We start from the raw sequence: 27,295 nt of genomic DNA, 5'->3' as shown, positions 1-27,295 counted from the left end.
AGAGTCTGATTAAACAGTATGTATTGTTGTGTAATGTTGTGTAATGTTGTTAAATGTTAAACACAATGGAAAGGATTCTTTTTTTTTTCAAAAATAAAGAATATGGAATCACTTTGAAAACTGAAAAAATGTTTTTTAAGGAATTAATTTGTTGTTTTCCAGTTACCACATTATCTGTATGTACCTCTCCACGCCGCCAGAGGGCGCTGCTGCAATTCCAGCGCCACGCAACAGGCGGAACTTGACGTGGCAAGCAAACGGTTCACTTCCTGTACTCGGTGCTCTGTTGACATCCGTCTCATTAAGTCGCATCTACCGTCTGTCACCCCGGACTTCCCCCGGGTTCGTTTTGAGGGTCTTGTCCCTCTTCACTCGGGCCGGTGACCGTGTGACGTGAAGCGGACTGTAGCAGCTCTGCAGCCGGGTTAGGAGCGATGACGGCGGGGCTGCTGATGGTGGTCGTCGGGGGTCTGCTGGATGTCTGCAGCGGCGTCTCTGCAAACAGAGGAGGGTACCCGACTTTCACCGACGAGATCCCCTTTAAAATCACCTGGCCGGGTCCTGAATTCACGCTGGTATGTTTCCTACATCATTAGCTCTGTTATTAAAAAAAAAATTACACTGTTGCCATGGCGACACTCACTTCATATTTACCTGTAATAAATAAATGTTTGTCTGTGGACTTCAGCCGACCTCAGGTGTGCTTTATAAAGAAGAAGATTACGTCATCATGACGACGACAGAGAAGGAGAAGTATAAATGTCACCTGCCCTCCCTGAGACCTGGAGAGGAGGTGAGACAGAAACAAAGTTAAACTAGTTTATTGTTCAGTTCAGTTTTAATTCACCTGAAAAACATTCATTCTTATTTTGTGCATTTTTATTTTATTTATTTATTTGTCAATTTTATTTCATTCAAAGAAACAATAAAGTTAAGAAAAACAAACAAAGATAAAATCTCAAATTTTGAATGAAAAGGAGCAGAAAGAAAAAAACTCTTTCACAAAACATTAAGTAAAACAAAAGAGAACACTTCATTCAAAAAACAATTAAAATTAAATTAAATTGGCTGCAGGCAAACAGCCGCTGGCAGCCCCGTCGTAAGTCCTCCTTAACAATTCATTATGCACCTTACAAAGCATGTCACGGTACATTTTTTGTTACAGCATCACGAAACAGAACAATACATCTCACTGACATATTTCCACATATTTATTCAACAAAGTGGCTTTAATGTTTCTTTTAAATATCATGTTTGATTTTGATTCTTTAGTTTCTCTGTTGAGATTCTTCCTTTCACAGTAAAACAACGTTCCCTCAATTTGGTTCTGAATCTCGCTTTATTAAAGATCTCTGTTCCTTTTAGATTATAACGGCTTTCCCTTTTTTCAATTATTTTTGTATGTTTGATTCTGATTTGTTATTGCTCTTGTCTTTTCTGATCGAGCTCCATCCGCTGCCCTAATGTCTCGCACTAATCTTTTATTTTTTTGTCGTCTCAGGGCAGTGATAAGGACTACGCCGGGCCCACTCCTGGTGAACTGCTCGAGCCGCTGTTCAAACGCAGCAGCTGCTCCTACAGGGTGAGACTTTGACTTTCTCATTTCCCCCGTTTCACTCTCAGGGCAGACAATGAAACCACGATCATTCCTTCACAGCTACGTTTGCAGAGCATCTGGTTCAGGGTTATTTTGTTTGTTGTACATGTAGGTAAATTAGTTTGCAGGAAGTGTCACAGATTCTTAATGAAGCACAGACAATAATGTAAAACATAAAAAAGTGCAAATGCTTGTACCGGTACATGTGCAAGAGGGGAAGTGCATAAAGTGTGCAGATTATAATCGTAACATTTGATTAACAAGTTGATCAGTAAAGGTTACAGAGTCTAGAACATAAAAAAGATAAATAAATAAATAAATGAAGCATTTAAAAGCATCAGCTTCCCAGTCTGCTATCTCTGTCCCTCAAAACACGACCTTCATGAAACTACCAACAACCACGCCAAGCAGCAAAGATGAAAATGACACAAAAATGAAACTTCTACTAAAGGCTCAGGCTTTTTATTCACTTCAGTCCATGAGATGACCCCGCCTTTGTTTGGGACAGGTGTCACCACAGGACAGGCTCGTGCACAGCAAAGATAGGAAAGACTATAAACAACTATAGACTTTGTAATTCACACCAGTAAGAATATTTGATGTCAAAGGTTGCACAAAGTTTGGATAACGATAAACAGATTTAGATTTTTAAGACAAGCGGCTGCACGACTGGTCCGCATGCAAGCATCATTGTGTCTTTCTTGGACAGATGTGGAGGTATTTTTTGAGTCCTGCTGCTTCTTCTTCACACATTTAATCCCCTTGCTAATCAACACTACATGCACTTTGTTGCCTTTAATTGAGACCAGCCCCGTATGTGTCTGAACGTGCAGCAACACAAGGCTAGTAAAAAGGCCTGGGCGTTAAATTGTGTTATGCTTGTATTTGAAGTTTTACGGTACACACACACACACACACACATACACGCACGCATCCTCTGATTTACACTTGTGAGTAGAGGTTTGTTTGTTATCGTTGCCGCAGATCGAGTCGTACTGGACGTACGAGGTGTGCCATGGAAAGCATATACGACAGTATCATGAGGAGAAGGACACCGGGCAGGTCAGTATGAAATTTAACTTTTGATGTGAAGAAGAAGAAGTGATGGACTGAATGTTATGACGTGTGTGTTAACAGAAAATTAATGTTCAGGAGTACTTCCTGGGAAACATGGCCCAGAAGAGCACGTCGACTGAAACTGGTGTGTTGTGTGTTGTTTTTACTTTTCTCATATCTAATGTTTGTTAATGTGTGTGCTCGTCTTTTTCTCATCGATCTAAAGCTGTGAATTCATATTTTAGATAAAGAAGAAGAAGACGCAGAAGATGTGAAATCAGCAGATGAAGCAGAAGTAAGGAAACGAAATGTAAAAAAAAAAAAAAAAAAAAAAACCTTCTGATTGACCGAGCTGCATTTCTATTCTCACACTTTTCCCCTCTCTCTCTCTCTCTCTCGCTCGTCCAGGTGCCCACCAAGAACATCGAGGGTCAGCTGACTCCGTACTTCTCGTTGGAGATGGGGAACGGGACTCCCTGTGTGCTGAAACAGAACACGGCTCGCTCCTCGTCCGTGCTGTACGTCTGTCATCCCGAGGCCAAACACGAGATCCTGTCTGTGGCTGAAGTCACCACGTGTGAATACGAGGTGGTGGTGCTGACGCCGCTGCTCTGTGCACACCCAAAATACAGGTAGATAGAAAAGTGACCACGTTCAGGTAGAAGGAATTGACCTCTGTAGAGGAAGTAGGAAGTGACCACGTTCAGGCAGAAGGAATCGACCTCTGTAGAGGAAGTAGTGATTCTTGATTCCTGTTTCTCAGTTTCTTTTTAGCCAGCAGATGTCAGTCTTTCCTCAGTCCTCAGTTATTTTGTTTTTCTTTCTGTCTTTGTTCTTTCTCCTTCCTTCCCTTCTATATTTCCTTTTTTCTGTTCTTCCTTCCTTCCTTTCCTTCTTTTTACATTTTTCTTTTTTCTTCCATCCATATATCCTTTCTTAGTTTCTCCTCAGTCCTTCTCTCTGTCTTCCATTATTTTGTTTTTCGTTCTTCCCTCCATCCTTCCTCGGATCCATCCTTTCTTTCTTAAAGCCTTCCTTCCTTCACACCTTCCTTCTTTTCTATCGTTCTTTCTTTCCTCCATCCTTTTGTTCTTTCTCCTTCCTTCCATTTTTTATTTCTTTTTTCCTTCTTTTCTTTTTTGACTGTCCTTCCTTCCTTCCTTCCTCTCAAATCTGTGCTTCCTACATTCCTTTCTTTCCTCATTCCTTCCTTCCTTCCTACCTACATTCCTTTCTTTCTTTCTTTCTTTATCATCTCGACCTCTCATCACAGTCACCTCAAACATTCCCTACTCTCGCGGTGTTCACTCCTCATACCATCAGGCCGAGACTTTACAGACCATAAGAACACAAACACAACAGGAAAATAATTTATACTTAAGTACAAAATAAGAATACATTTTAATAAACATCAGGACAAACTTAAAATCGACATAAATTCCTTTCAGGTTCAAGTCTTCTCCGGTGAACGCCATCTTCTGCCAGTCTCTGGCCGGCTCCCCTCTGCAGCCTCAGAAGCTCGCCATGTTGGACAAGGAGCAGGAGGATCTGCTCAAACCGCCTTTCCGCGCCAGCGCCGAGACCACAGAGGTGAGACATGTCGGGTATGAGAGCGGGCGCCGTGCTGTGTTATGATGACATGTGACTGAATACGACCTGTGATGTGTCGCAGGAGGAGGTGTCGCCGGTGAGAGAGGAGGCCTTCAGCTCCACCCACAAGCCCATGATGGTCGGAGGGCAGTCTCAGGTCACCGTCGGCACCACCCACATCTCTCGCCTGACGGATGAACAGCTGATCAAAGACTTCCTGAGCGGCTCGTACTGCCTGCACGGGGTGAGGCGTGTTCAGAGCACGAGACATGTCCGATCATTTGTTCAGTTTAATGGTTTTTAATCAATTTGTGTTTCAGGGCGTCGGCTGGTGGAAATATGAATTCTGTTACGGAAAGCATGTCCACCAGTACCATGAGGTAAGAGTCCCACCTTTCTACTGTTCCAGTGGCCCAATCCCAGAACCCACACAGTCCCAGTCTTCACTCCCACAGATTTAAAGACTCTAAAACGTGCTCAAACTAGGATCAATATTGGAGATGCTTTTGAAAAATGGAGAGAGGTTAGAACACAGAAAGGTTTACAGACCCATGCAGAGCTGGATAAACACTGAAGCTTCAGAGTCCACCACATGGTGACCTGAGTGAGCATCCACTCTAGAGAGGAAGGAAAGGGGAGACAGCTCTCTTCAATGGTTTTCAATTTGGACTGCAGTACCCGTTTTAAACACTAGGTGTCAGAGTTACATACTGCTCCTTTAAAAAAGTATGAATCGAGCCCTACTACAGTATTTACAACAGCAGCTCAGTGCACCAGATTCCTATTCCCTCAGTCTGATTAAAGAACTGATAAACAGGAAGGTTTGGATCATATTACCATGGCTTTAGTCAATAATCGAATCTGAAAAAGTGTGCAGCAATCCTGGGGAGGCTGTTGATGTTATATATTAGTAGTTACACTTTTAGTTAAATATCTTCTTAGGATCTACTTTTATGTCTTTCCTGATTTTTGGTCATTTGCTACACTGCTCCACTGGACTTTATAAATGTTTCTTCCTTACATGCACTCTGAGTAGTTACACACACTAAGATTTTTTCTCATAGTCTGCACAGCTTCTACATTGCACCTTTTGTACATTTTGTGTTTTTGATTTCTTATTTTTCTGATTTTTTACTTTTATTTTTTATATTTTACATTTCTAAATTCTACTTTATATATTGTAATATCTTCTTATTCTGTATTATTTAAGTTGTTGCTAGTTCTGCTTTATTTCCTTGTTAATTGTTTAGCACTAATACACCAAGTCTAATTCCTTGTATGTGTAAATGTACTTGGTAATAAACCCAGATTCTGATTCTCATTCTGATACTGAATGTTAAAACAGAAGTGCGAACTGGAGGTTTAGCTTATTTTTGAATTGTCATTTTGAGGCATGAGGTCAGTAAAGTCTGTGAGGGTCTGAAGTCGAGATCGGGGGTTGGGTCTGTGTCTGTGCTGAGGCAGGGTCATTTGTGCAGATTGTACATGTGTTGATATATTTGTGAAGACAAAGTGATCGTCAGCCCGTTAGACTGTGTTTGGATAGTGATGAACACGTCTCTCTTCCAGGAAAAAGAGCAGGGTAAGAACATCGTGGTGGTCGGGAGCTGGAACATCGAGGAGCACATCGATTGGGCGAAGAAGAACGTCGCCCGATCCTACCAGCTGAAAGACGACGGAGTGCAGAAAGTCAAGTAGGACATTATTTATATCTCTGAAACCAAAACTGGATGTAAATCAAACTGAGACCATGATTCATTTTTTCTGTTCTCCAACAAATAGGTTGGTTTCTCACTTTTACGGCCACGGCGATGTGTGTGACCTGACGGGGAAGCCGAGGCAGGTCACCGTGAAGCTCAAGTGAGTGAATACTAGTGATGGGAGGGGGGGGAGGGGGGACAAAGAACCAGTTTGGTGTCTTTTTTTTTTTTACTTTTGCTGATTCACTCATCTCATTTGTCTTCTCACCGTCAGATGTAAGGAGTCTGATTCTCCCCACGCCGTCACTGTCTACATGCTGGAGCCTCAGACCTGCCAGTACATCCTAGGGGTAAGTTCATAAGTAACCAATGAGTGACTTTACTCTCTTTGTGAGGGTTAACACTTAAAACTTAGCATGCATGTTAATGTCTGACTGACCTTGTTTCTTTTTATGTTTTTTTTTATGATCCTAGGTTGAGTCTCCGGTCATATGCAGGATTCTTGACACCGCTGATGAACATGGACTTCTGTCGATCTCCAGCTAAACTCAGAAAAGATCCCGACAGAAACGATGCACGAGGGACAAGAAGAGGATGGACAGGTGCTCTTGAAGGAATTGGTCACCTCTTTCTGAGAGGAAGAGATAGATGCTTATGAAGCTGCACCAAATGCCAAATTGAAGGTTTTTCACTTGATCCTGAGGCTGGACTTCAGGTAACCTGGGAGCGCAGCCTCTGCCCCGTGCTCATCTCTGCAGAGGTGAGATGCTACAGCCGAGATAAATCCAGCTGGCAAGATTGAAAAGAAGACGGGAAAACGGTCAAAATGGGGCTGAAGCCTCTCTCTCCATAAGGCATTCGATTTACCGCCTGTCCTTCTTATCTATGCTTCACTTTGTGTTGAAAAATTCCAAGCGAAGGGTTACTGATCATCAGGGACGGCAACAATATTCATGGTGGTTCGATTGTGTGTGAGTGTGTGTGTGTGTGTATGAGTTATGAAAAAAGAAGCAAGTCTGGGAATGTTTCTGCAGCAGTTAGGATGTGTGCTGTGAGTGTAAGTTATGCATTAGGGGGACGGGGGAGAAGAAATTTAAGTTTGCAGAAGTTTTGAATTCTTAGTTTGTGGGACATGCAGAACGTCTGTGGGCTCCTTTAAGAGGTATTCTGTGGTTTTATGACGATGAACACTGGGGTCTTGTTAACTGCTGTATCACAGGGATGGATATCAATGCATTTGCAGCAAAGAATAAAATCAAACATGAAACCTCAGTCGTTGTCTTCCATCATCACAAAAGAAAACATACAAAGATATGAAGACTTGTAGAAATCATAGGAGGTATTTAGTTTGTTGTCTTGAGAAATCGTGTATATTCTGTGTTAAACGTGAAGTCTGACTGAACCCTGAAGTGCTTTGAAAAAGAGTTGCACACTTTGTAATTTTGTTTTGCACTTCCCAGCTGGTGTTTTTATCCTGAGTACCAAAAAAAACAAACTCAGATCTTGAGGAAACCACCCAAACATACGCCTTCTCACAGGAAAACAGAGTCAAATAAATGTTATGAAACATGTCGGCTAAGGGGGAGTTGTGATCATTCTAAAAACAACCTATTTACATAAGGTTTAAAAAGTGTTTAAGCTTCATGTGTCTAAGCGTTTAGCTCTTTGTACTTTAGGGTTTTTCCCCCAAATATGTCCCTTAAAAAAAGTAACAAAGAAGTCCTCACATAGAATACGTTGATCCTCTTACCCATGGAGCTGTGTCACATTATCAAAGTATATTTATGGCCACCAGAGGGTGCTGACGCTGCATGTATTGTTTAACAGTTTCTTAAGAAAGGATGAGTGGCATCACATTTATCCAGCATCATTACAAGTTAAAGTAAAATGTACACAGACTTGTTGAACATGTGCTGTACTGTTTTTCTCAATCTTACAAAGTCCCAAAAAGAAAATAAAACATCTTGTGGGCACAAGATATAAACTCTCACATTACAATTAAGTTAGGCGCACAATCTTAATATCTAGTTGTATAAATGTAGTTGCGCGCACAAGTTAGATAACAACTTTTGTGTGACAGAGAGAGAGAGAGAGAGAGAGAGAGAGAGAGAGCGAGAGAGAGCGGGTAATGACATGTGGAAAAGAAGCCACAGGTCAGAATCGAACCAGGGCCGCCCACCTGGAGGACCGCAGCCTCCGCACATAGGGCGCACGTACTAAACACCTGGCTCATTCTCAGTCTATTTAAGTGAAAAATGCAGACTGACCGAACTAAAAATAATCCATGAATATTTGTTGCTTGAATGTAAAATAAAGAAAAACATTTGAAATGTAAGCTAATGGATATATCCGCAATGCTGCAACACAAATTTGCAGGCCGAGTGCTTTATATGAACATTTTAAAGTGTATACTGTAGTGGTGCAAATCCAATAATATCCATATTGTTGCTCTTCATCCTTTTATAAGTCTAAAATATTAATCGTTTGTTGTTTTTGGACCGCACGTAACCCTTAGATTTGTATATTTTGAACGTGTCGTTAATTGTTTGTCTGAAACTTATCTTAAGACATTAAAAACGCTCATCATTTTTGGCCAGATCCTGTGACGAGTCCAGTATAATCATCCTTCAGAGATTCGATTCACTATCACAGGACAAAGAAAAGTGTTGAATGATCTCTGCACCAGTTCCCGTCTGACTGAGGCGGCTAACAAAGTGAGCGATTTGTTTCAGCGGAAATAAGTGAAAGCACTGAACGTCTGCACTTGCCGAACATTTATTGTGTTGAAAACTTTATGAGGTTCACAAATACATTTGTCTGAAGAAGCAAAAGTCCATCAAAAGTGCAACCACATGCCATCGACAGCCATGTGTGAGCCTGTGCAGACATTCATCACAGCCCCAACGCTGCCGCAGCTGATGTCAGCGCTGAAAAAACTCCAAACGGAGCGGAGACAGCAGCGAGACCAACCACTGCAGACTCCGGCTGTCATGAAGTCTTGGGTTATATTGGCACATGCGTGTGCAACACTGGGGCAGATTAATGCAAAATGCATTCTGTAAAACAACAAGTCAATAAATCAATCAACCATGTTCACAGGTCAGCCATTTTCCTCCAATGTCACAGTCAGGGTGACAATCTTTTACTACTCTTCTCTAAGTTCTGAGTCAGACATGTTGTTGTTCACCTCTCCCGCATTCTCAGCGTCTTTAATCGGTTCAGTAACAAGTAACATCAGGCCAATATCTTTAAAAACAAGAGGTATGAATGTATTTTTAACCCATTTGCTACCAAGAGACAGAGCTAATGTTAACATCCCGCTAATTTCTAACGGATATAAAATGACAGAATGCTAATATTACAGCTTGTTATAAATTAAAAGCCAGTTATTCAAAGTTAATGATAGTTAAGTGACTACATTCACTATTGTCTATGGTAGGTCATCAAATATTATTAGAAGTTGTCGTACAATTAGCTTTAAAATGCCTTATTTCCTTAGTGTCGAGTCTTGAATCCAAACTTTCTGTATGAAACTGTTTTAGCTGATTAATTTCTTGTGTAGGCCTACTGTATGAGTTTGAGTGTTTTTGACGTTGAAACTCTGTGTTGCTGCTATAATTGGCAGGTTTCCTTTGAAAAATGGGACTGACACGGCTAAATAAAGGCTGAATAAATAATAAAACATACCATATGGCAGTGCTAACTTAGCATTTAGCCAATTTGTAGTGGATGTTAACGTAAGAGGAAATGGCAGAAAGCAATATTACAATTTTATACTAAAGGAAAGGTAACATAATAGGCTATTGGTTAGGGACTTGTTAAATGTCAACACTCCCTGTTGTCTTTATTTATGACATACACATGGCCCAATTTAGTTTTCCATTTTGCATCCATTAGTTAGCTACACAATGACAGGGTGCATTATAGCATTCAGCATGGCGTAAGTTACTGCTAGCAAAGGAGGAGTTTGATATTATAGGAATGGAAGTTATTCAAAGCTAGTTAGGGAGTTACCACTCTCTGCTGTCTATAAGTCACCAAAAATAAGTCTCGACATTTTTCCATTTTCTACCTATTAGCTCCTATCTGACAGTGCTAACATTAGCATTAGGCTAATTAATAGCTGAAATGATAGGAAATGCTAACATGAAAGGTAAGGTAGTAAATCATAGCTAACACATTGTTGGTTTAAAAGTTGTTAAATATTAACATCCCAATGTGTCTATGGCAGGTTATCAAATATTCTTTATTTAAATCTTATGGCCTATGTCCATGATAGTTCATAGGTGATCAAATATGTTGATTTAATTCAAAATATGGCCTGTTGTCCCACCGTCTTCTCATTTGTCGATCAATATACTGTAGAAGATTTCAAATGATTTGATTTGTCATGTAGCCTACACTACCTCAGCGCAGCAGTATGACATTAATACAGCATTTGAACTTCCAGCCCTGACTGTGATATAAGAAGAACATGGACACTTTGGGAATACGGTCTATTCATTAACAGCAAATAACATTTTTTGAGACACTTTCATGACAAATCTATTGCTTGGTTTCCATGGCAAGGCTTGTAATTCTGATACTGAAATTTCCCCACTCAAGAAAACGTGACAAGTATTTCCACTGCCGAAGAGAACAAAGGGTTAATACAGATTTCCAAATACATCAAATGGGTTGTTGTCATGTTCCTCTTTTGACTTATGGTCCAAACCTTTCTGATTTAGCAGTTCTTTAATCAGACCGAGGGAATAGGAATCTGGTGCACTGAGCTGCTCTCAAAGTCTTGCAGTGCGTCTTGATGAGTGTGGTAGTGCATCGCTACGTACGACTTGGCAAACGCGAACGTCTGAGAGCTCACGGGCTGCAGGCTGGTGGGCGAGCTGGGCCCTGCAGAGGGGCTGCTGTTGTATATACTGTAGTAGGGCTCGATGCGCGTGTTGATAGGCGTAGAGGTGCTCGGAGGGCGGGGCTTGCGAGCACCTGTGGCCTTTGGACTCCCCACACAATCCCTGGAGTGACTGGGTCCGCACGCCTGGTCCACCAGCCTCCTCTGTGGCTTAGGCGACAGCACATAGGCCGAGTTGGTCTCGTGGTGGGAGGATTTATTGCGGTTGACTTCCAAGCTGCCCTTCCCCATCGCATGCAGGCGAGTCTTGTTTTTGCAGCAGAGGAAGCCCAGAGCGGCCCACTGCACGCAGCACAGCACGCGGCGGCGGAGGCCCGCACTGTTGCGCGAGTACACAAAGGGATTGATTCCCGACTTGAGGAAAATCAGCACAAAGCCGCACAGTTCAATCTGGTAATGCGCAAAGCTGCTTTCCGGCGACAAAACGTCCTGCGCCAGAGAGACTCCCATCGGCAAGCAGCACAGCAGCACCGAGAACACGATCACCACGCACGTGACGACCGCCTTGGAGTCTTTGGCGGTGGCCAGGTTGACCGTGGAGACGAGCTGGCAGCAAGTGGCTCCTTGTGCAGCTCCGGGAACAAGAGGCTGGCTGGTTTTGTTGGCATACGAGTGTATCTGAACGTTCTGCAGTTTGTTGTAAGTCTGGTTGCGGTACAGAGGCGGGGCAGGAACTGCACACTGCATGTTCTCAAAGCCCGCTGCGAGGAGAGGTGGTGGAGGTGGCGGGCAAGTGGCATCTACGCTGATTACTGGACATTTTCTCACTTGTGCGTTCTTCCTTAGCGTCTGCGCAATCATAAGATAGGATACAGACACCACGGCGACACAAAAAGCAAAGTCTGCCAGGTAGACATACAACACGACCCTGGCCTTTCCCCCTCCAAAACCAAAGTGGGGCAAGCATGGTCCGTCTCTGCGGGGGTACGCTCGCATGGTTAGCAGGGCGGCCAGGGTGAAGCTGGAAGTCCACAGCAGGGCGGTGAGGGTTAAGGTGCAAGGGAAAGAGGCGGTGCGGTTGGGCTGCTGCCCCAAAACCATGCGCAGCCTGTGCAGAGCGATGACCGCCACCGTCTCCAGCGACATGATGATGAAGCCCGAGCTGGTCAGGTGGAACGCAAAGCAGAAACTCTTGGACACACCGTCCCCTCCGCCCGCGTCCAAGAAGAGCACCAGGGCAAACATGGGAGCGGTCACACAGCAGATAAACAAGTCGCAGAAGGACAGGTTGAGGATCATGAAGTCGAAGTTGGTGCGGAATTTGCGGAACATGGGGTCGAAGAAGGACAGGAACACCACGAGGTTGCCGTAAGAGCCCAGGAGGAAGATGAAGACGAGGAGGAGAGAGCAGAAGGTCAAGGTGGCGGTGTGGATCACGGCCCAGCCCGATGGACTCTGCGCGCCCAGGTTGCTGCTGAAGTTCTGCTGTCGCGGCACATCCAGCAGGTCCGGTGGGGTAACAGTGGCGTTCATTTTATAATCCGGGTTTTATAAAACTCCCAATGTCTTCAAAGTCAACATTCTTCTTCTACAAAGGTTGATGATCACAGGATCTTCTGCCTCTGCCATGTCTGCCACCTTGGTAGAGTGCTACAAGAGATACATTCATATATCAGCTGCAGAACATCAAATGTAATACATTCACAGAAATGCAAACTTGTATATACAGTTAAATTGAAATCGGGCAAAAATAGGTAAAAAAGACTTTTGAAGCAAGTCTTATTAGTCCAATCAAAAACATGCTAGATAGACGGCACTCGAACTGCACATGCTCAGTTAGACTTTCCTCTAATCACAAAGACAGACCTGACCACCGGGTGCAGAAAGTCATCGAAGTTATGTCTCAGGTTTGTATACAAATTAATAAATAAATCAGTTTTTTTACTCTAAAATGGGCTCCAGACGCTAGCAGAGTCATATTTGCGTAAAAATCCGGTATTATTACTGTAGCTTGTCAGTCGACATGTGTTTTTTGGTTTCTAAAAACATCGCCCCTCCGCTTGTCAACAAATGCATGCCGTCTGTGATCGGGAGCCATAACAGCGTGTTTTTGTGTTTTACGACAGTGCAATTGCACTCAGGGACCTTCGGTGGGCACAAGAGCGCACCGAACCGAATTACTACATATTGTTGCTTTAAGGTACGTAGGTGTTATACGCATAAAAAACAAAAGTCAGTAACTGTAGTTTGATAAATATGACTAAATTAATTAATAATACAAGTTTTACTATTGAAAAGATAAATTAATAATGAGACAAAATGCAAAAGTTACATTTTTTCTCCCTTCAGCATCAATACATTTCTATCCTTTTGTATTTTATTATTTTTTAATTTTTTGGATTTTTGGATTTGGGGTAACATATGACTTGGTCAATTAAAATCGTTTTTTCACTGATATAGATAACTGGCAGACACACGTTTAATATGTATTATGTGGTTAGTCTGGTGCATATTGTAGGCCTATAAATTAATAACTGAGAGAAATGCAAAAAATTGTTGCAGCAGCTCCCGGTCTCCCCTGTTTTAGAAATAGGAAGTTTGATGCAATACGTGTTACACACAATCTACAGCAGCAGGTTATATAGCTATGCAACACTACGGCCGATTATACCTGAGCTACCCCCGTCTCCCCCTGCCACCTCCCCCAAACACACACACACACACACACACACACACACACACACACAGTCTACTGAAATCTACAGGACACATTTGTAAATAAGCGTTTTAATATATGTACTTAAATTTCAAGACAATGTCTATTAACGATGACAAAATTAAACCTACCATGTTAAGTCGATCGTGCGTACATCCTCACGACCCTCCCCATCATTTCATACAGCCCATCTTCATTTTAAAGCAATATGATGGTCATTGAACGCACCGCGGCTTCGAAAAGAAACCCCTATTATCATCCCAACCGGAGCAGTCCACGGACAAACACGATATTCTATGCCATGTGTTAATTTTAAAAGGTTTTACAGCTCAAATAGATGGTAAAAGCGTATTCGTTTTCTTGGAGATATATCCATTCTTACAGAGGAGCGACGGCCACTGGACGTGCACTGAAAAATGAGTATGAAGTCACTGCCTACGTATCTGGGCATGAGCATAAGCACTGCATTCAAGTAGACAGTCTGTATGGGTTACTGTCTCTTTAAAATAATAGTGCTCCTATTTAGTTATAAAATATATTTCCACCAATTTTTACAGCATAATATTTAACCAAAAAAATAAATAAAATAATGTACAAATAATTTTAATTATTTAATTATTTTTTTGCCCCGCTTTTCAACGCTGTCCTTGGGAGTAGTAGCTCATCAACTTTGTTGCTAGGCAACACATAGCGATGATTGTCTGGCAATACTGAAAGCCGGGACAGTCAGTGACCCTGTAGCAACAAGGAAGACCCGAAGACCAAGATAATGCTCTTCTTAGCAGATTTATAAATTTTTTTAAAGAGGACATATTATCCTCCTTTTCAAACAGCCCCCCTGTGGTCTAAATGAAACATCTGTGCTGTGCTTTGGTCAAAATATAACATGAATCAAGCACCAGAGGAGGTTTGTGACCCTGTATAAACCAGCTCTCTCAGAACGCTCCGTTTTGGTGTGTGTGTCTCTTTAAATGCAATCTGTGTTGTAAGACTTATGCAGACCACAAACAAAGGACTGGATGGGTTTATTTCACATTTTGTGGGTCTGTAGACACTCAGGTTACCCAAGTATATGTTCAAACACACTATCAAGGTTGTTTTCTTTTATAATATGTCCCCTTTAAAAAGTATTGGACAGGTCATTTGATTGGACCAGGGGTCTGCACTTCAACATGTACTTTCCATCTCTTCATGTAAAATACTTCTGGAAATCATGATTTCAGCGTCACAGTTTCTCCTGTAGATGAGTTAATATGTAACATCTTGCATGACAACTGTATTAAAAATAAAAACATTCAATACAAGTTTTGTTTTGTTACAAACAGTTTATTGTCGTCTCATTCAATAGGCAAACATTACATCTAAAAAAAAAGAAAAAGAAAATCACTGCAGTTTTGGCACTACACTATACATAAGTGAGGTAACTAAATGTTTCAACGCTTGGACTGATTTCAAGTTATCAGGGGAAAACGTATGCAACCAATAATTTCATCTCATCTCACTGGGTTTTTAGAAAAAGACCAATGTAACCAAGGATAAAAGGGGGAGAGGTCACGGTATTTATGGACAGGCGATGAGGTTATTTGCTTGCACCGGGACACATGACACGGCAATCAAACTGTGCTCAGGTCCTCACGGCAAACGCTTCACACACACCACAGCAGCGGGGAGCTTGTCCTCTCCCTTTCTTTCTTTGCCAGAGACACCACTGCTAAAAAATCTCAGTCCTCTACTTGATCTCAGAACTACTTTCTATGAAAAAACTAAAAACTTAGCACTTCAAAAATGTCAAATAAATAAATAAATATGTTTGTGCATATTTGCTATACGATGACATACACATACATGATGCATATAATCACAGATAGAACAAACAGCCACACAAACATTGTGTGTCGCATGTGTACGTCTAACCTAAAGCGGTCGATTCTCTGTGGCTTTTGAACAAATACTCCACTATCGGACTATGGAGTAAGTCCTACACTACAAAAACGTGTTGGCTCAGAGATGATACTTGGGGAAAGAATCCTGAGAAATATGCGGGACACCGGCAGATGTCTTCAAGCATCCCAGAAACACACATACACACGCGCGCACACACACACACACGCACAAACCCGTGCACATGCACACAAACAAACAAACCGAAAAGCAGAAGAAAAAAAAAAACTGTACAGTAATGTTACAGACTGCAGGTCATCCATCCCTGCTATGATTGATCCTTAAATATTAAGTATAGTAGAAATGTAAATGAGCTAAGTACATAAATACACAACTTTTCAGTTCTCCTCAGGTGCCGCAGCTCAGTTGCTGTTTTGTGACACTTTTCTTCAAGGGTGTCTTTCATCGGTCAGGACCTGGAAACTGCTCCACAATGCAGGCTGGTATCTGTTGTTTAGGGTTGTCCCAAACTGAGGAACAAACAGAAAGGTTACAAAAAAAGGGAAGGGGTCAAGGACATTTCTCTGACTGAAAATAATTTAACTAATCTCTCGCAGTTTTCTAATGACAGTATTCAGTGAGGGCCTTTGTCCACATTGCTTTTTTTTTTTGAGTGCCAGCTTCATTTTTCACTTGTTCCCATTGAGAAGTGATCGTTCACAGCAGCAGGCAGCCGCTTGGATAAAAGACTCTGGATGCTGAGCTTTTTTTCCCCAAAGTCTCCACTTATTTTTGTGCGGCTGCTCTGAGCGTATCAACTTTAAAGCGTTCATTAACTTTTCACAAGGACGCTGTTGATGTCTCTGGCCCTCTTTTCAAAATATACGATAATCCCCGTTTTTTTTGTCTCTTATGTATTGTGGTCGTGTACCCACATCGTCCTTACTCCACGTCAAATCGGAGCTGTGATGGCAGAGCCGTCATTGTCCAGATAAAGTATAGAGAGGCCGCATCCTCCGTTTGATGCTCATGGTTAAAGTAATAAAGTAAGGGAAAAAAAAAAACATGATTTCAATTTAAAACAAACAGCAAAAAGTATCAGAGCAGTGTCGGTTATACAGCAGCTGTTGTCATGGAGACAAGATTAACGTGCAGCACTTTTAATTTCAGTGCACAGGTGCTTCATCTAAGCCCCCGAGTGAAAAGCTAGAACTTTTCTGTACGACGGGAAAAAAAGACTCCAGGTGGACCAAGGCCCTGATAAACGATGTTCAAACTAAATGTTGTTTGAGTTTGCTAGTGAACACATTCGGTCACATTTAGACCCAAAAACCATGTGAAGTTTACACACTTTACTATTTTTCTTTAAGGCAAAGTAACATGGGGAGACTAAAGTCATGCAAGAGAAACACACAAAATCTTTCTACACAGGCGTGGAGGAGTTTACCCTCCAGATCGATTGCATACAAAACGGCGTCCAAGACAGCCTCATACTGGTGTCTGTCCCAGAGTGTGATTTTATATTGAACTCTGGTGTCAGAGAAGAACGGGAGGCACAACATGTACACAAACAGCGGGGAGCTTAGCATTCACTCACACACTGAAATGCGTGATCACACACACACACAGCGCCGATCCCCCCCCGCTGGCTCCTACATCTTACATTGCAATCGCCTCGCTGTTGTTTAGTAAATATCCTTTAACTGGAAATGTTTGAAGGGCGAATAGACGTCTTTCTAACCCTGTGAAATGATTCCTTTTACAGCTTTTATTTGATATTGTTCAGTAATGATCAAATGTGTCTGGAGAACATTCAGTGAAATGTAGGATTAAGGAACAGTGTGAGGTCAAACTGCATTACCAGGTTTTAGGCATAGTAGCAGGGGGAGACCAGCAGGTCAGTCAGAACCAGCAGCTGGTCATCAGTGAACTGCTGCTTGTGTTGCTGCCAGTTGTCATGGTGAGTCCGTCGGAAGTTGGACAGAGTTTTCTTCACAGTCATCTGGTAAGTCGCAAACAAATTACGGAAATCTTACTCGTATATAATATATAAAAGATATCAACACTGCAGATTTTTTTATATAACAAGAGTGTGAGGTTGAAATAAAATCCCACTGCGATGATAAAAGGCGATTAATGTGTGGTCACATACTTCAATCGGTTGTGTGTCATTGAGGTGAGCACTCAGGTCCATGAGCAGCTGTGGCATCCAGGTGGGCACATCGTACGGGCTGGAGAGAATGCAAGCACTCAACCCGAGAACACCAGCATGGCGCCGCACAAGGTCTACGGAAAAACAGCACAAGGGGTTCCATAGAAGAAGATAAAGAGAACGGTGTATAAAAGGGTTTCATTGCAAATTGTCAATCTGTATAATCCTTACCAGCAGAGGGGATAGTGTCCACTATGGAGCCGAGCTCCCTCTTCCTCTTCTTAGGCAAGCAGGTCTTGCAGAGAGCCTCGAAATGTGCCTGCATGGGGGAGTCCATGGACAGGAAATTGCACTGAAGGAAGCCACTGAGTGTAGTGGCCGCCATTTCTCTCACCTGGTGAAACAAAGGCAGAAAGGGAGGATGGGAAATTTAAGTTAAATGTTTACTTTAGCACATCACAGTGACAAGCTGATTATTTGACTTGCAAGAAATTTAAATAATGTCCTGTAAGAAAAGCAGCAGCAATTGAAACACTTAGACATCACTACCAATTTATTTAAATGTGGCTTCAGAGTTGTGTATGCTTACTAAGTACTTTAGTGTTTTTAAGATAATTTAAAGATCACATTTTATGCAAAATACACTTTACCACACTAATATCTGTCCCTAGTCTGTCTACAACCCCCACTATCATGACAAAAGTCCATCCTCTCCATCTTTTACCTGCTCCACTTTTCAGAAAATGTGTGCTCAAACAGGCCGTTTTGGGGCAGAAACCCCTCCCCCATATAGGTGACACTCCTACAGCTAGGTGTTTCCCCAAACATGTTGTTGAGCATCTTTCTTTAATCAGTTATAATTTAACTTGTGCATCACGTCTACCTGGTCTTTTTACTTCCCGTCCTAACTCACAATCTTCAGCTCCTTACAGACAGCGTCTCGCTGCACTATACGAGACAAACCCAAAGCTACAATATCATTACACATTGTGTTTTGACTGGTGTGTGCACTGGTCAGCCGGGAGGAGAAAAGCAGCCAGTCGAGGACCAGAGGGATGGATGTGTGTATGCATGAAGGGGTGCTCTTTATATGCCAGCTAAAATGCTTTGTTGAACATTTTATATTTCTATTCCTAGCAAATAGGGGAAATTCTAAAAATGGTTTAATGCAGGTCTTTGAGCTGAAATGGGTTCTTAGATTATATAGATCCATTAGGGCACATGGTTATATTCTATGTGTGTCTTGGCAGCAAGGTCGGCTAGTTAACATCACTTGGACTCGTGTATTTGTTGAATAAAGATCATTGAAAAGAATAGAGGGTGATCAAACTGTCATACATTTAGGGCCTTATAAATTAGGCTTAGGTGAGTTTAAAAGGCCATATATATAAAAAAAAAATGGCCACTTCCATCCATCCCCCACTTCTCCTTTGTCTCAACTCCATTCCTCTCCCTCTCATCCTCCTTCAATCTGGACGTTATCTCCATAGCAACAGATTACTGCAGCCTGTGGTTTCCATAGAAACAGCTAGATGACTGGAGGGGAGGGGAAGAGAGTGTAGAGCCAGGAGGAGAGTGCTGAATCACTTCAGTGAAGCCTGCTAGCATAAACAAGCAAAGCATTGGCCAATAGCTTTGGAGAAGGTTATATAATCAGACTATGTTGTGTTTGCTTGTCTTCCAAAACGTCTTCCAGTGACCACACCGTCGTCCGAGTACATTTTTTCAGCTTCACAATAACAGTTAAAAGAATGAGCAATTCCTTTTTACCTCCAGCTGCTCGTCCTCCAGCAGCTGTACCACCAGCGCCCGCACGTCATTCACTGATTTCTGGTCGCTCATAAAAGTGAACAGGTTGTAAAACACCATTATCTGAAGGTATGTGAGCACCGTGTAGCGAGCATGCCAGGAGCTGCTGCCTGCGATCTGAAACACACACACACAAAAAACACACATTCCACTTTAGTTCAAGGCTTTTGTTCAACAAGAGCTTCAGTCTATGCATTTAGGGCCTTGTTTGTAACAGAGCTCCTTTGTTTAGAGATGCTACTTATTTAGAAAAATGATCCAATATTTGAAGGATTAAACAGTTTAAGGAGAAGCATGAAAAAAGTCAGTATCCTGTTGCACCAGCTCTGTGTACATTCTGTCTCTTAAAATCCCCACAAAACTTAACTTTGAGAGAATGTACAGGGCTAACAAGATTAAACAAATCACAAGATAGAAGGCAGGACAAAATGTTGGGATTAATTCGATTGGATGATTAGCTTCGACAGCGCATTTTAATTGATTGAAAATTAGTGAACACCGCTGGCCTGAGCGCAGGATGAGTCATCAGACATTTGAAACATTTAACAGGAAGAAGAGAAGACGATGTAAAAACAATCAGATGATGCTTCATTAAAATATATTTAGCAGATAAATGAACATTTAAAAACAGGAAAATCTGACGTTTTTCATCACATGGGGACTTTAACTTTCAGTGTAAAGTCGTTGCAAACCCTACTTTGACACTAGATAGTTTGCAACTTAAGTTTGGTTACCACGGAGACGCAAGGTTCATCTTTATTAGGAGAACATGAGACTTCAAACTAACAGAAATATTGTTGCAGAAAAATTACATTTTTACTTTATATGACTAATAAATGAAAGGATTTTCTTAATGCTGTTCTCGTGTCTCATCGTTTCTGAAGACTGACGGCTGCAAATAACTTCTGTTAACCGACGTTGTTTCACAAACATTGGCCAAATAAGTGTGTAAAATATGAGAAAGCATTATGATTGGGTGATTACTATGCCTACTACCGTCATCTACAGCCAGTGTAAAATAACAGTTTGCGATTTAATAATAATATATATTTGAAAATGAAATGATCTCTGTTTACGGAAAACCAAAGCACGAGTACAAGACAGTGTGCATACATGAGGTATTTCATCTATAATCAAGAACGCACTACAGACGGCAAACAGCCGGTGAAACCCTCCTCGACCTACATGATGTTCAACTTTTCAAAATAATTCCCCATCACACATCATTTTTCTGACTAGGAGGGACAGTAAGTGTAAGATTGAAGATGTAACTAACGCCGACAATGTAACTATCACAGCTGGTTCAACACCATGTGAGCAGTAGATAAACTTTAGGCTATGTTTGACAGTCCGCAAAGCTGGTGCAACACTGCAGAGCTTTTGATCTCTGCATGTTTTAAACCAACATAGAGGTTGAACCTGTGTAGAGTTGAATCATTCGGTAACTCACTTGTGTTGTTAGTAGTTTCTTTTAAAAGAAATGTTCAGCTGACAAGACCACAGAGAGTCACAGTCAGAAGTGATTGTCTCTAAGCCATTTCTCTTTTTGCTTATTTATCTTCCAAGTTTTAAAATGCTTAGTCATTGTTGATGCAGGTAGAAATGTCCACAGCGGACAGATAACTCACCTCCTGCAGGACACGGAGGACCATGGGGATCTGCTCAGTGTAGAGGAGTCCCTGAGACATTAGAGACAGGCATGTTTTAGCGTCTCTCTTCAGTTCATCGTAGCTGTCATCGTTCTCTACCGGAGCGATCTGGAAAAAAAAAAAACATGAGGAAGGTTTCATTTAAGTCCTTTGAGGTGTAAACATTAAGACAACATCAATCAAGGAAGTAATTATGAAAATCAAGGAACTGATAAATGAGTGAGCTTTGGCTTTTTTCACCTTGAAGAGAAGGGGAAGCATCCGCAGTTGTTCGGGGACAGCGGTGGAGAAGGAGCGACCAGCACTTGCAATCAGCCACTTCAGCACTGCGGACGTTTGAGGAGAGGAAAGATTTTAACAGAACTGATGCTAATGGCCATTTGCAAAAGTACAGGAGAGTACAGGTAACATTGGATCTTTTGGTCATTGCTCCTAGAGTCAAATCTACAAAGAATTAAAAATAATTGAAGAGTAATATATGCAAAACATCTGACTATCCACTGTCCTTTCCCTCCAATAGTTTGAATCATTCCTACACTACACAACATTTACTGTGGTTGATGTGATACTTTGACCGACCTGTTTTGAGTAGCTTGATGGCTTGCGTCCGCTCATCTTGCTCCCCCACCTCGTTCTCTTCGACGACGTGATTCTGGATCTCCTCGTCGCCCTCGGTCAGAGGCTTCAGCTGCACCAGAATCCGCTCTGTGAAGTCCGTGATGCGCGGGGAGGTGGTGGGCTGAGTGTACGGCAGGTTGACATCAATCATGAAGATGTACGTGAGCACGCTGGTAGGAGAGCAAATCAGAGACGATAAGATGAGACGAGAAAACATTTTACAGTGAAATTCACTCTCAGGAGGGTTGTTTAAAAGAAAACTCACCTGCCGATACGTTCCCGTACATTCTTGTAGACCTGTGTGAGTTTTGGCTCCAGGTATTGAAGCAACCTGTGGAGCAGCTCTGGAACACGCCACTCCTGCTGAGCCAGGCCTCCCTGCAGCACGTACAGACGACTTGGAAAGAAAAAAAAAAAAACACAAAATCAACACATTTATTCAGAGGCATCAATATCTGCATCAGGCTGCAGCCTCTCTACTCACCAGGCATCAACAAAGGACCCTCCCTCTCCGTTGACTGGAGACTCCATAAGCAGCTCAAACAGCCAGTGCAGCTTGCGTGGGTCTCTGCTCTCCTGTACGATATGAAAACAGCCGAGTCAAACGGAAGAACGAATAAGTTATACAAGTTTAAAAAGACGATTAGGTGATGGGTGTAAACCGAGCAGAAGCTTACACAGGCTGTGGCGATGCAGGTGCCCCAGTCTGCATACGTTTCTATTGTGATGTTGGACAGGGCGGTACGGAGCAGAGGGCACAACAACTCCCAGAGGTTCTCGACCTGTAAAACAACACAAAGTTATTTCAATTCAGGAAAACATTCTGAAAAGCAGCTTGGGGAGCCAGAACATAATAAAAGAATACTGCAGTTTTACAAAATGTTTATTTAAATAAATTCAAATTTCCTGACCCTCCCCTACAGACAAAATGATGCCAAATGTGTCTGGACCGGTCTAAAGGTCTCCATGACTAAACCATGAAAATTTGAGGCCTTTTAAACTGAAGGAGGGGGAGCTGGTGGCGCAGTGATTTGTGCGCACGTCCCATGTATGGAAGCTGTAGTCTTCCAAGCGTGCGGCCCAGGTTCAAATCTGACCTGTGGCTCCTTTCCTGCATGTCGTTCCCCACTCTCTCTCTCCCCCATTTCTGACTCTATCCACTGTCCTATCTCTCAAATAAAAGGCACAAAAAGCCCAAAAATAAACCTTAAAAAAAAAAAATAAATAAACTGAAGGAGAAGAAAGTGCTTTGATGTCTACATGTTTCACGATTCATAAAGCATGTTAAACTAAAGTTTGTCCGACAACATTTCATTACTTCTACAATTTTCAAAACCAAGGGATTGAAACCAAAGTACCAAAGAACTTTAATCATGTTGCCAACGCAGTTCAGACAGTGTGCAGGAGTTTGCTTGCAATTTTTGGCAACTAAAAACAAGAAATTACCCGATACTGACTGTTCTCAGAAAGTAATTATAATAGTGTAAGGCCTCCATCAGCCTTCCTTAAAGAGTTTGACATGTGTACCTTGGCGTAGCTCCAGTGCTTGCAGCCTCTGATCAGTCCAGAGATGATCTCTGCCACACAGCGCTGCTTGCTCTCGTGGGAGTCTGCCACCAGACGCTCCATGTGCGGCTGCAGCAGTGGAAGGAAGGCATCGCTGAAGTTACGGAACAATCCCTGGAAGAGCAGGAGGAGGAAACATATGAAGGTCTTTGCTGCAGACGTTAATAGTTCCTTGTATTTAACGATAACCCTGTGGGATCTCACCTTGAACAGACAGAACCTGCGAGGACTGAACTTGTCTTTGCCTTTACGGTCCTCAAGAGAGAGAAACTCGATGAACTGGTTGATGAATACTGGGTCTGAGAAATGGTCAAAGATGATCTGCTCACGCTGTGAAGAGGAAAGGCATGAATTTAGAAACACAAGGTCAACATTCAACATTAACTCATGTCATCTATTGTGTTTTAATCTCAATTATTTCTTCACTTACCTCCGTCATTTCGTCCCTGGGCAGGTTCTGTTTGGGCTGCTCCTCCAGCGGTGCGTACATCATCAGGTTTCTAGAGAACAAGAGGTGATGGTCATTTTAAAAAGTGAGACTTGGTTAGACCGACATCAAGAGAAGCACGCAGTCAAAAAACAAACAAACCCCATCAGTGCATTATAAACAGAGAGGTCAATGATAATGCACGTCATCTAGAGACCTCACTGCATTCATTGTTTTTTATGCAAATTAAGCACATGACTTTCCCTCTTCATGCAAATTAACCACAGTGATTATAGGTGAAATATAAATACTGCACAGCAGACTCCAGTCTCTTTTTACCTTCTTTGAAAAATCAGATAATCAAATAATCAGAGCTGTAGTAAGCTCTCATGAGAACAAAGTAAGCTGTTCATTGGCTCTTTTATTCTCGGTTGTCTAAACATGTGTATGAGCTTGAGTTGGGCATGTGGCAACATCTGGCAAAAAAATATCCAAAGTGCAAACACAGCTTTCTGAGTAATCCCATGTTTGCTTCCATAACGTCCCGTAATAGGAGCCTCTGTATGCGTAGTGGTGAGAGCGATGGTCATTTTAACTGGGCGGCAGGGGCAGATCCAAAGGGGCAGCCTGGGATACCCCTGCTTGAAATTTGATGTTCCAGCCCAAAATCCCAAATCAGCTATTTAAACTGTGATGGAAGAAGCTGTGAGTAGATTTATTTGCATTTCAATTTGGTCGATTTTGAGTATTTTTAAAATTCAAAGAATTACGGGTATTTTAAATTTGGAATTAATCACCACCTCTGCAGTGATTAATCAAGATTAAATCTTGAATAGATTGACACCATCCATCCATCCATTTTCTTCCGCTTATCCGAGATCAGGTTGAATCAAGTGTAGTAAGTCAACCCAGACTTCCCTCTCCACAAAAACGTTTTCCATCTCCTCCTGGGGGATTCTGAGGCATTCCCAGGCCAGACAAGACTATAAAATCCCTCCAGCAAACTCTGGGTCTACCCCAGAGTCTCCTCCCAGTTAGTCATGCCTAATAAACCTCCAAAAGGGAGGAGTCCAGGCGATTGACATCACTATTAATAAAATGAGCACCTTGGCCAGCAGTAGTATCCCCAGTGCGTCTTCTCCACAAACACACAGCCGTCCCAGTCCTTCTGAGTGCGTGGCAGGTTGCTGCTGTTATACTGGAGCCACTGGTTGTCTTTACGGTCTCCTGCCACCATATCGCTTAGCTCCTTGTCTCCACCTACAAAAATGTACAAAAAGATTTTAAAAAATAATTTACTATTGCATCTTTAAAACGTCTGAAAATTAACCGTCATGTTATTACACAAGAGCCAAAACTTAACAATGCTTACAAAGCTCAGAGGGGTTGATGGGGACTTTCTTGTGAGGTCTCTTTATTTGTTTCATTATTCCTGCAACAGCTGATATCGCCACCTAATGGAGAAAATAGGACACTTCAGTCAAAATTTCCACAGGACAAAAGGGGACAGGTTTCACTGTGCAATACCATCCTGCAGTTTTGACTTCAATCATAGTGAAATGTTACTAAACCATGTGAGTTTTCTGAGTTTATTTTAGTCATTTTTCCTGTGAAATCTCCAAACAGAAGTCGTACCAAATAAGTGAAAGATGCACGGTATAGGAATACAGTTTGCATTATCATTTAAATGATCAAATTAATGTTTGTACTTTAAAAGATCACTAGATTTCTTTGACTCTTGTGCTGCTGCAACAATTACATTTTATATTACACTATCCTTTTGCACCAATAAGCTGTAGGAAATCAAAGTACAACAACTTGATATCTCATTCTGTGTGTATGACCCACCTTGCGGACGTAGAGGGAGTCGTGGTTGAGGCTCTTGACAAAGAACGTAATAGCAGGCGGTGGGAGTTGGTGGTCGTCTCTCAGGAGCAACGAGAGGAAGCCAATCGAAATGTGTTCGAACTTCCAAGGCCTGAAGCGTAAAACAAAGCAGGCGTTACAGATTGCAATAGGTAAATATGAACTTCATGATATGAAGTGAGGATTAAATTAACCTACATGTTCCTGTTGTCGATGGTCTCCAGCAGATCACCAATGAGCTGTTTGTATTTCCTGCAAAAACGTAGAAAATGAATATGAGTGTTGCATGTTTGTAATATTTTTCTGAAGGCTGAGAGACAATGAAGCCACCTGAAGAATCAAGTCAAACCACTTTACACTAAACAAGTGTTTAACTGAGCTGCAGGGTCTTTGGTGTGGTAATGAGGTTTGAACTTACTGAACAGACTCTGAGTTCTTGAGCTCCTGCCTCTTGAGACCCTCTGCTGCTTCGTCCTCTGAGGGGACAGGCTCCTCAGGAAGAGGATTCCCAGTGATCATAAGTTGTTTGGCCACAGCAGAGCACTCACCAGGAATCTAAAAAGGATGAAAAGATTTCACATAAAGTACCAGACATTGTTTGTGTTAACTGTAGACTCTATCTCTAGAGAGATAGATAAATACTTTATTGATCCCGAGAGAAATTCAAAGCATCCAGTAGCAGGTTACAAAGACTTTGACATGAAACATTTGTTACAAATTAAACCGCAAAACCGACAACCAGGCAACTTTGCCTAGTGTGTGCCAAGATTTGTTTTTGGCATTTTGCCTTCATGCAATAGGACAGTGGATAGAGTAGCAAACAGAGGAGAGAGTGGGGAAAGGAGCCACGGACCGGACATGAACCTGGGTCCCCCAACTGAAGGACTTTAGCCTCCGTACATGGGCGCCCTAAACACTAGGCCCCCTCAACACTGATGTTTCTAACATGTGGGAGGGGAGGAGACTAATTTAGGCAGATATCCCCGTGTTTACAACACTCTGAACCATTTGTCAAATTGTTTCACTTACAGAGAAGTCGATGCCGATGGTCTCATACTGCCGATGGATTTTGTCTGCGAGGTCATCAAAGAGGCGTACAATGGAGGGCTTCTCCAGGGACATCGCCGAGCTGAGGCCGGAGCGGACAATGGCGGGCCACGTTAACGCGATGCACTCCCAGTCGTGCAAATTTGCCAGGCACACCCCGCAGTGGTTCCCCAGAAGGCAGTACAAGGCACCCTGGAGACGAACGGAGAATGTTTATTTGTGTTCTTTGAAAACATTAAGCTGCTGTTTATACGTTAAGAGAGTACATTCAGGAGGGGACTGGTTTACTTTGAACTGCTGCTGTGTGACACTTTTGTTGTCCGGGTTGAGGAACTCCAGGACGTGAGGGATCAGATCTCTGCAGCAAAAATTATACGTTCCCAGCGCAGTGAACAACACGTTCTGAGCTCTGCTGCGGACCTAGAAAAGGTAAAAAAAAAAAAAAAAAAAAAAGGCCTCGGTAAAGTTCAAAAACACGACTTGTAATAACTGGGATTACAGTAAAACTATTCAATGCAGAACTCACCTGACTGTAGGTGCTCGTGGAAAGCCTCAACAGGTCTCTCATCAGCTCCTGGTGGATGCTTCTGTACTGACATCCTTCCACCGTCAGCTTTCGCAGCTGATAATGAAACAAAGATTAGGAGTCATGAAAGGTCAAATACAACGACTCATTTGGGACTCTCTCTATTAATGACATACCTCATGCTGGAGCATGACTCTGTCTATTAGCAGAGCTCTGATGTGCTGCTTTCTGCCATGAAGCTGCAAA

The 27,295-nt window shown here is 42.3% G+C and overlaps 3 protein-coding genes across 6 annotated transcripts in view; 1 reads left to right on the top strand and 2 right to left on the bottom strand.

Annotated features, from left to right (window-relative positions):
* Nucleotides 1-270: 270 nt before the first annotated feature.
* erlec1 (endoplasmic reticulum lectin 1) lies at nucleotides 271-7,215 on the top strand. Of its 2 annotated transcripts, none has more exons than XM_020632811.3 (14): nucleotides 271-575; nucleotides 689-793; nucleotides 1,502-1,582; nucleotides 2,582-2,659; nucleotides 2,750-2,798; nucleotides 2,899-2,948; nucleotides 3,062-3,285; nucleotides 4,102-4,243; nucleotides 4,326-4,487; nucleotides 4,564-4,623; nucleotides 5,813-5,937; nucleotides 6,026-6,103; nucleotides 6,218-6,293; nucleotides 6,418-7,215. In XM_020632811.3, the coding sequence occupies exons 1-14, from the start codon at nucleotides 435-437 to the stop codon at nucleotides 6,487-6,489; spliced, it is 1,443 nt and encodes a 480-aa protein (XP_020488467.1). In that variant the 5' UTR covers nucleotides 271-434; the 3' UTR covers nucleotides 6,490-7,215. The 2 variants fall into 2 exon arrangements, with proteins under 2 accessions (XP_020488467.1, XP_020488466.1); XM_020632810.3 differs by having other exon boundaries at nucleotides 2,735-2,798.
* A 1,487-nt stretch (nucleotides 7,216-8,702) lies between these two features.
* On the bottom strand, nucleotides 8,703-14,163 carry gpr75 (G protein-coupled receptor 75). Its single transcript, XM_020632761.3, has 2 exons — nucleotides 13,640-14,163; nucleotides 8,703-12,442 (listed from the first exon to the last, which is right to left on the bottom strand). Exon 2 carries the CDS (start codon nucleotides 12,323-12,325, stop codon nucleotides 10,682-10,684), a length of 1,644 nt encoding a protein of 547 aa, XP_020488417.1. The 5' UTR covers nucleotides 12,326-12,442; nucleotides 13,640-14,163; the 3' UTR covers nucleotides 8,703-10,681.
* Nucleotides 14,164-14,813: 650 nt separating this feature from the next.
* psme4a (proteasome activator subunit 4a) overlaps nucleotides 14,814-27,295 on the bottom strand; it is a 35,517-nt gene continuing 23,035 nt past the window's right edge. For all 3 annotated transcript variants that reach the window (XM_065959861.1, XM_020632779.3, XM_065959862.1), the window contains 23 exons: nucleotides 27,226-27,288; nucleotides 27,050-27,145; nucleotides 26,812-26,943; nucleotides 26,506-26,715; nucleotides 25,895-26,031; nucleotides 25,675-25,728; nucleotides 25,459-25,588; nucleotides 24,983-25,064; nucleotides 24,717-24,870; nucleotides 23,614-23,683; nucleotides 23,388-23,513; nucleotides 23,145-23,297; nucleotides 22,295-22,399; nucleotides 22,102-22,193; nucleotides 21,883-22,014; nucleotides 21,579-21,787; nucleotides 21,240-21,325; nucleotides 20,979-21,107; nucleotides 19,312-19,467; nucleotides 17,773-17,935; nucleotides 17,542-17,675; nucleotides 17,251-17,391; nucleotides 14,814-15,919 (listed from right to left, as the gene is read on the bottom strand). In XM_065959861.1, coding sequence (XP_065815933.1) covers nucleotides 17,257-17,391; nucleotides 17,542-17,675; nucleotides 17,773-17,935; nucleotides 19,312-19,467; nucleotides 20,979-21,107; nucleotides 21,240-21,325; nucleotides 21,579-21,787; nucleotides 21,883-22,014; nucleotides 22,102-22,193; nucleotides 22,295-22,399; nucleotides 23,145-23,297; nucleotides 23,388-23,513; nucleotides 23,614-23,683; nucleotides 24,717-24,870; nucleotides 24,983-25,064; nucleotides 25,459-25,588; nucleotides 25,675-25,728; nucleotides 25,895-26,031; nucleotides 26,506-26,715; nucleotides 26,812-26,943; nucleotides 27,050-27,145; nucleotides 27,226-27,288 — 2,748 coding nt within the window. In that variant the 3' untranslated portion in view covers nucleotides 14,814-15,919; nucleotides 17,251-17,256. The remainder of the gene's footprint in view (nucleotides 15,920-17,250; nucleotides 17,392-17,541; nucleotides 17,676-17,772; nucleotides 17,936-19,311; nucleotides 19,468-20,978; nucleotides 21,108-21,239; nucleotides 21,326-21,578; nucleotides 21,788-21,882; nucleotides 22,015-22,101; nucleotides 22,194-22,294; nucleotides 22,400-23,144; nucleotides 23,298-23,387; nucleotides 23,514-23,613; nucleotides 23,684-24,716; nucleotides 24,871-24,982; nucleotides 25,065-25,458; nucleotides 25,589-25,674; nucleotides 25,729-25,894; nucleotides 26,032-26,505; nucleotides 26,716-26,811; nucleotides 26,944-27,049; nucleotides 27,146-27,225; nucleotides 27,289-27,295) is intronic.

The sequence above is a fragment of the Labrus bergylta genome, chromosome 10 (assembly GCF_963930695.1).
Source record: "Labrus bergylta chromosome 10, fLabBer1.1, whole genome shotgun sequence".
Lineage (NCBI taxonomy): Eukaryota > Metazoa > Chordata > Actinopteri > Labriformes > Labridae > Labrus > Labrus bergylta.
The sequence above is the reverse complement of the archived record's forward strand: the minus strand, read 5'-3'. Positions and strand labels throughout refer to the sequence as shown.

Coding starts and splice junctions, on each gene's coding strand:
- erlec1 (XM_020632810.3), top strand. CDS start 435: ATGACGGCGGGGCTGCTGATGGTGGTCGTCGGGGGTCTGCTGGATGTC. Junction 576..688: donor CGGGTCCTGAATTCACGCTG/GTATGTTTCCTA, acceptor TGTGGACTTCAG/CCGACCTCAGGTGTGCTTTA. Junction 4,488..4,563: donor GCTCGTACTGCCTGCACGGG/GTGAGGCGTGTT, acceptor TTTGTGTTTCAG/GGCGTCGGCTGGTGGAAATA.
- gpr75 (XM_020632761.3), bottom strand. CDS start 12,325: ATGAACGCCACTGTTACCCCACCGGACCTGCTGGATGTGCCGCGACAG.